This window comes from Argentina silus (genome assembly GCF_951799395.1).
Source record: "Argentina silus genome assembly, chromosome: 10".
NCBI classification, from domain to species: domain Eukaryota; kingdom Metazoa; phylum Chordata; class Actinopteri; order Argentiniformes; family Argentinidae; genus Argentina; species Argentina silus.
Genome location: NC_139664.1, coordinates 16,490,452 through 16,498,473, shown reverse-complemented (window position 1 = coordinate 16,498,473; position 8,022 = coordinate 16,490,452). Strand labels below are relative to the sequence as shown.

The 8,022-nt window shown below is 45.5% G+C and overlaps 1 protein-coding gene across 1 annotated transcript; it reads right to left on the bottom strand.

The window, feature by feature from the left end:
• Positions 1–1,008: 1,008 nt before the first annotated feature.
• preb (prolactin regulatory element binding) lies at positions 1,009–6,724 on the bottom strand. The gene is made up of 10 exons (XM_083678138.1): positions 6,580–6,724; positions 5,821–5,999; positions 5,393–5,588; positions 4,974–5,221; positions 4,628–4,708; positions 4,261–4,388; positions 3,676–3,849; positions 3,303–3,375; positions 3,047–3,206; positions 1,009–2,901 (listed from the first exon to the last, which is right to left on the bottom strand). Exons 2-10 carry the CDS (start codon positions 5,953–5,955, stop codon positions 2,807–2,809), a joined length of 1,290 nt encoding a protein of 429 aa, XP_083534264.1. The 5' UTR covers positions 5,956–5,999; positions 6,580–6,724; the 3' UTR covers positions 1,009–2,806.
• Between the last annotated feature and the right edge of the window lie 1,298 nt (positions 6,725–8,022).

Genomic DNA, 8,022 nt, shown 5'->3' with positions numbered 1-8,022 from the left:
CGCACCCCTTGACCTTCATTTCCAACAAGGATCAAAGGGCCTTGATGTTTTTCAAAGGGAGAGAAACGAGCAAGTGGTTCTTTGATCAAAAGAAGTGTAATGCAACCGTGCTGCGGGCTGGTTTAAGGCCAAAGCACCATCCAGGCGAAGGTGGTGTGTGTGCCAAGCAATATTACAGCCAACATGCCCGCAATAAAAACCTCTAAACACTCACTGCCTCTCAAAGTTTCCTGCTGGTCTTTGGAATCAGAGGCAAAGCCCCTTAATTGGTTACATGGTATATATGGACTGCTTTGGTCAACCATCCAGATTCCTGACACTACTCTCTATTCCTCACTCTTGTGGAGACGGTTGTTGGTGGTTGCTGATGGTGATGATGATGATGATGATGATGATGATGATGATGGTTGTAGAGCTGTCTGAGATCCTTGTGTCCCCTATCACCTTGACACCCCCCCCCCCCCCCTCAATGTCTATAGGGTCTATCACATTACTATAGGGTCTTTCTTTCTCTTCTAAGTGTCAGTTTATAGGTCAGGTTTATAGGTGCTTTATCCTCTTTTATAGCTTATTGCAATTGGCGTCAGATGTGAAGAGCGAGGCCATGTTGAGATCTATATAAGACAGCACAGTGCAGTTCAGGTTGGCCTGATAATGTGAAGACCATCTTCCTGAATATGCCTTCTGGTGTATCACAGCAACCTAACCGTTTCTGCAGTAATGCCAGTGTTGAGGGCAGGTCTGTAGAGTGATGGTGGGGTGTGTGTGTGTGTGTGTGTGTGTGTGTGTGTGTGTGTGTGCGCTACACAGCTGCCCAGACGACCAGACGTTTCAGCTGGTGGTATTATTGTAAAGTGTGTGAAGTGAGGGAGGAGAGTGAAATAAGAGGTTGTAACTCTACAGTTAAAGACCATTAAACCTCAACAAAAGAGACTCTGAGACAGTGTTTAATTGGTTGAAACAAACACAGATGAACTATACACCTTGATAATAGTGTTCGTTGGCCGTCTCAAACAAAGCATTCTCCATGGGGCTTTGGTCCAGAGGGTGCAGAATTTTGAAGTGAAATACCAGACTTTCGTACTATGCATATCGTAAAAAATCTTTATTGAAGATATTATGCAGATTAAGAGATTAAAGAGAGTAAATGATCCAAAACCACATTACACCTGCAGTAGTCTACAGCTGTAAACTCCTCCTTCATATTTCACCAGGGAACATTATGCCTGTCTGTTACTCAAGCTCAGCAGCTTTTTATGGCATGCGAAGGTTTTAGTGAATGTTTGAGCCGCCAAGGCAATACTCAAGATTCATATCAATCAGTCCAGCCCTGACCAATCGGAGAAAGCCCTTGGCATTGAATGAATAGCTGTCCATTAAGTCAGAGCTACTGAGCTATTGAGAACAGTCAAAGACTACCCCCTTAAATCTGTCGGTCTGGGAACAGGCCTGAAAAAGAATGATCAGAGATACCAGCCCATAGAAGTGTCTCTATGTAAAAAGCCCGGGGAGGCTGCTGAAGGTAGAAATTGAAGGACAGGCTCATTGTAATACATGGAATGGAATGAGGAATGGTATCGAAACCACTGCATTAGGCATAAAGCTTGGGAATCCACGAAAGCAATGTCTGTTTGTTTTTTTCTTACACTGAGGTCATAGTCAATAATCAGGAAATTATTAAGAAGGAAAGAATCTAAGGCTCAAGTTGCAGCTTCAATATGTTAGAGTAGAACAAGAGTAGATCATTAGTAACAGTTTCAGCGAAACCTGTTAATGCATAAAGCTGTTTGCATTAGCCTCTCATTACATCTCAGGACTTTCAGATTTCTATATGCATGTACGTTACTATTAGACATTCCTTTCAGTTCCTCTGATCTGTGGGAAGGCTACATTTCAGAAATATATGAATCAAGCCATTATTTTGACAATAAAAAAGCCTCTCTTAGGGTTGGGTAAGGATCCCACTTTGCATCTAGTCTGTTCTGTTGTCTGGTTGCTTTTCCATGTACAGTATCACAACATCAGCCAGACATCAAATGTTGGTCTATGATGCCCACTAGTGGACAAAGCAGAAACAACAGGCCTCATTGAAATGACAGTGTAGTTACAGTAGTACCAACTTATCTACAGAGCTGTCAGTTAACCTGGCTCGGATTACAAACAGTTCTCTGCGTATGCATGGAACAGATGGAGACCGGAGTCCAGTCAAATGATTTTAAAGTATATTTATATTTGTACATTATTTCTTAAATATCTAAGTAAAAAGGCCCCACCCCCTTGCACATTCATGATGACACATCCCCGAAATCTGAGCCCTTGAACTCTCCACCATCTAACAAAACAAGAACACGATTAAGACTGATTGATACAGATCAAGTTTGAGAAAAATAACAATAAAACTCTTGAGTCTTTCATGGTGTGTATTTGGTGAGTCGGGAGGGGGCTGAGGGACGACAGGCAGGAGGGACAGGAGGAGGGGAGTCCTGGGGGAGTCCTGAGTCAGGGGACAGACAAGGATGGGGAATACATGATTGTTTGTGGGTAAATGGCAAGAGATGTTGTTCAGGGTTAGGTTAAGTTAGGGTGGTGGGAGATGTGGTGAGTTGGGTTGCTTTAGGAGAGGGAGGGAGGTAGGTTCTTTGTTGTTGTGTGGGGGGCTTAGGGTTGGGGGGGGGGGGGTTCTTGTGCAGATGGTTGTTGGTTGTTGCTGTTGTTTTTGATGATAAAGATGATGATGGTAGAACTGTCTGAGATCCCCACGTCCTCAATCACCTTGATCCCCCCCCCCCCCCCCCATATTTAATGTCTAGATGAACCCTGGGAAGAGGGACTGCAGGAGGAGGATGGCCCCCACCACCATCAGACCACAGAGGAACAGCACCACCCATATAGGGAAGGATCCTGGACAGAGAGACAGAGAGAGAGAGAGAGAGAGAGAGAGAGAGAGAGAGAGAAAAGGTCAGACACATCACAATGCATAATCTATGATAACCTTGCGTTAGTTCTACAGGCATGCTGAAGACGACCACACACAAGCCACACTTACTTCGGTTGCGTACGGTATGCATTTGACAGCGACTGTCCACCGCCACACTCAACATGGCCGTCTCGTTGTTCCCTTTGATGCTCCTGCCTTTGACAGTGTCGGGCAGGAAGGCCAGGTCTGTCACCACGATGCCATGTGACTCCTGGACGTAGTACAACTTCTGCAGAGGACACAGGCACAGAGACATGCGGTAGGGAGTTACCACGGTGGAGTGTGTGAAGGGAGATGATTAGTGTGTGTGTGTGTGTGTGTGTACCTGTAGTGAGAAGGCAATATAGATTGCTACTGATCCAGTCACAGTTCCAAGGCCAATAAAGGTTCCAGAGTCACTGTAGAAAGCACAGAAAGAATAACAGGAAAGAGAAAACAACTCGGTCACAATCAGACAGAAGATGCCTATGTTCCAATCATTCATACTCAACCCAGATAGAATGAACAATTCTATGGACAAACCAGTGGGTAAATGCTAAGTGGGACGCTTGGGACGACCTGGTGTGACCCCATTGAAGTTGAGATTTCAAACGGTTAGGGTTTAGGGGAGGGTCGTCCCAAGGATGATGGGAGGGTCGTCCCACTTAGCATCTTCCCAATCCAGAGCCCCTCCCTCCCTCCCTCCCTCCCTCCCTCACCAGACGGCCATGCTGGAGATGACTTCACTGCCACAGGGTAACGTCAGCATGGGCAGGAAGTTCTTGCCATCCCACTTGCTGAGGTAGCAAGGGGGCGGCTTCCTGTCTCGCTTGTGGGGAATCTGGACGGTGTAGAGCCTCAGGGTGTCTTTTTGGTCCTCTACTTTTCCAAACCTACATCAGACACACACACACACAAAAAAAAGAGTAAATAACATATGTTGACAGGCGACATCAAGTAAATTATGTGTAGTGTAATTCTAGTCCTAAAGACCTCTTCACCCCCACTATCCCCCTGTACAAGTTTCTCTTCTGTTAATTTAAAATTAATTAATTAATTAATTAAAATTAACATTTAAAAAAAAAAATCCTTCTTCTAGCATTGTGACTGCCTATGGCCCCTGGTCCGAGCATTGATTACTTTATCTTATGATGACTGATGGATCGATGATTCACTTACTTAAACAAATGTATTTGTTGCAAGTAAATGTAAATGTAAATGTAGTCTGACAGGGGATGTTGTGTCAATATTAGGAGTGTGAAACTGTGTGGTCGGTACAGTAGGAGATGAATGTGCATGCTTGCCTGCAGGAGTGATAGCGGTAAGCCTTGTCTGCTATCTGAGGCATGTTTTCATGCCAACGCAGACCCATGGCTAGCTGGTCACCACTCCATACACTGCAGGCAAAGTCCCGGCCCACTGTCACGAGGTGCTGCAAGAACACACACACACATAAACATAAAAAAAAATAAAAAAAACAATAGGCTTCTCTTTTCACAAAAATACAAGAGGTACAAAACTATTGTACACATATGCTAGTTTAGACCCCAGATGAGTGATCTCATTAAGTTTAGCACATTTATAACAAATGCATTACTATGTTTTGAACAAATTACAACAAATTATAAAGGTCATATACTACTGTACCAAGCAAGCATGCATGTTTAATACCTTGTTGTCCGGACTGATGTCCAAGTCTTCAATTTCTTCCTGGTGGGCTTTGAAGTCAAACTTCTCCTTCAGGGAGGGGTACTAGTGAAAAAGAAGACAACATTCAGTCCAGCTCAAACCCTGGCAGGTATAGACAGAGATCAGTCTCACCATGACTATTTTAGCATCATTTTCATATCTTTGTATTTCATTTAGACAGTTGGAAGTTGGACAAGATGAGGTAGTTGAGAAAGTGACCGACTTTGATGGAATCAAACCCCAAACTCTAGAGGGGTGATGTGTGGACTGCAGTGGGCAGAACTAACCACTGGACCTGGAACTTAAGGCACGGTTTGTCATAACTCACCTCCCAGACTCTGATGTGTCCGTCTGTCCCTCCGGTCAGCAGGAGGCTGAGGTCCGGGCTGAACCTAACCACCTTCTGGAGGGGGTCCTTGGGGTTGAGGTCTGACTGGACCTCCCTGAAGCCCTCCACAGAGATCTGAGTCGTCTCATCCTTCATCTCCGACACGTCTCCACCAGCAGAGGCTCCATCTCCACCTTTACCACCTCGCCCAGCGCGCCTCCTCGCAGCGCCCTGCTCACTGCTGCCTCCTGTTGGAGAAAGAGGAGCACAGCAGAGGGTTCATTAGGAGATAAAGAGATCAGCTTATTTGTAAAGATCACACCAAAGTTATGGTGATGGCCAAAGTGAATAGGAGGTTGCTGCCGAGCTTATTCAAGTGTGTGACCCTTCCTTCCTTCCTTCCTTCCTTCATTCCTTACCCTCTTTAGCTGCATTCTTCCTCCCGTCTTTGGGCTGCCTCTGTTTGAAGCGCATCAGGCTGCAGCTGCCGTCCTGCCCTGCGGCGATCACGTCCCCTCCTATGGCCATGTTCATGGTGGCACGTGTGTCTGTGTCATGGGAGTGGAGCAGGGTGGCACTGTGCTGGTCTCCTACCAACTCCAAACCCAGGAAGTGCTGAACAAAACACAGACCAAGACCAATCAATCAATCAATCAATCTAACCAAAATACAGCAGACCATTCTTTCAAGTCCAATCAGACACAAACACACGCCATTCACTCAGCAATCTCGGTAGCCTGCTTTTCACAGGGTTGTACTTCCAGAGTAGATGCAATGACAGGGTGTGAACCAAAGAGAGGCTGAAGGAGAGAATGCCAGTAGGGTAGAGCACACATCAACCACTTACCACAGCATTCTTTATGCCTGTCTTGGAAGCCCCCCCTCCCCCTGCAGTGAGCACCAATCCTGTTTTGGGGTCCACCTTCACTGCGTAGAGGGGGAAAGGGGCTCTGTATAGGTCTGGCATCCTCCGCTTCCCCATTGCTCAGTCAATCCACTTAGACACACTTCAATGAAAATCCTTGTCTGTGGAAAGACACAATGACACAACTCAGTGACACAAAGCTAAACTGTTCTATGCATGGTGCAGCTGACTTGGGCCCAAATTTAGTTATGTCTACAGTATCTGCATCTTGTCAATATTGGCCTACCTGAAATTCCCCTAAAATAATTTGTGTGAAACTTGTCAATCAGAATGTGTTGTTGATTATGACGTTTCCTTCTATGATGAGGTGGAAGATGAGTGTGTCGTAGTTAACCACTTTCCAGCTGTCACAGCCTGCAACAGCAACAGCTTACAATTAGCAGGGCTTACCGATGAGTAGCTAGCTAGCAAGACATCACCAAGTAAAGTTCGCTAGCTAATGTAAAAGACTTATCAATAATAACCACGCTTCCCACTGCTACATGAATTCAAACGACGACAATCACTCTAGCTAGAGAGCTAGATTAGCTAGCTACAATCTAGCCTGTTGTTAGCAACCAAGCCATATGAGCTAGCTGTTGGTATTGGATTATGGTGCATTGAGTGTCAGGGTTCTAGCTAATACGCTAGCACGCTTTATACAGTTTGAGGTCTTGCCAGCGACTGTAAAGTGAATTCTACCTGTATGGTCTGCTCCGATTTCTCTTCTGTTGATTATTAGTCAGCTATTTTTTAACATTGGGGTCCCCATTGCGAGCTGTCACTGTCTATTCATGACGAAACTCGCTTAGCTGTCATGGCTAGCTGCCTACTACTTCCCTGCATACAGTACACGTCAGCAGCGTGTACTTTGCGTGATGGCGTCAGGGGGAGGATACCAAAACGTCCTCATTGGACGCACCTTGACGCACCACTCAACAGGAAGGAACATGAGTCAGTTGTGGTAAACAGTCAACTGAGCACATGCTCAGAAATGTGGTGCAAAAGAATATCTAAGGTCTACCATAGGTCTACAATAATTAATATGATGGAGATGCAGTTTCCTGATAAGGTGCAATCTGTAGTTCAGCACCATAGTCCCCTCCAAGCTCGTCACTAAGCTTGGGGACCTGGGTCTCAACACCTCCCTATGTAACTGGATCCTGGACTTTCTGATGGGTAGACCCCAGGTGGTGAAGGTAGGCAGCATCACCTCCTCTGTGGTCACACCACACTCATTCTGTGATGAAGACGCCGCGTCAGATTTGGCAGGACCCCCCACCCCAGATCCTTACAAACCTTTACAGATGCACCACAGAGAGTGTCCTGACCGGCTGTATCACCACCTGGTACAGCAGCTGCACTGCCCTAGACCATAAGGCTCTACAGAGGGTGGTGAAAACGTCCCAGTCCATCACTGGCTGTGAGCTCCCAGCTATTCAGGACATTTACTCTTGAGAGGTGCAAGAGGAAGGCCAGGAAGATCATCAGGGACCATGCCCTGTTCTCTCTCTCACCTTCCCCCCCGCCCCGCTCAGCTGTCACTACCTCTACCCCCCTCCCTTGCACCCTTGCAGTACTATTGTCAATTAGAACCCCCCCCCCCCCCCCCCCCCCCCTCTTCTTTTTTTATCTCACTAGTTCTGATGACCATAATGCATGAATTAGTCGTGTACACACAATTACAAGGTTCTGGGCATACACTATAGATACTGTATGGTTCAGGGTCTCTCATAGGAATAAAGTAGGCATTGAAAGTGCATTGACACTTTCATTATGATAAAAAAAGAAGACCTATAATAGATTTTAACCTCATATTCATTATCTCTAACACCATACCAGTGTCTACATATGTGAAAACAGCCATTTTCCATGTTTTGTAGTCAAAAAGATAAGAGAAAAGGTCCTAAGGAAATTACCCCTTATGATGTCATTGGGTATAAACATTGGAATTCAGTGACATTCAAAAAAATTACTTATTGACCCCCCCAATGACATCACTTCCATCGGACTCCTATCTTTTTGACTACAGAATGTAGAACAATGCCATTTTCAAATATGTACAGACTGGTATGGTGATGGAGATAATGAATATGAGATTAGAAATCGGTGAAGCCACAAATTGTAAGATACAGAAAAAGGGCA

Coding starts and splice junctions, on each gene's coding strand:
- preb (XM_083678138.1), bottom strand. CDS start 5,955: ATGGGGAAGCGGAGGATGCCAGACCTATACAGAGCCCCTTTCCCCCTC. Junction 3,376..3,675: donor ATCTCCAGCATGGCCGTCTG/GTGAGGGAGGGA, acceptor TGCTTTCTACAG/TGACTCTGGAACCTTTATTG. Junction 3,207..3,302: donor ATATTGCCTTCTCACTACAG/GTACACACACAC, acceptor TGTCCTCTGCAG/AAGTTGTACTACGTCCAGGA.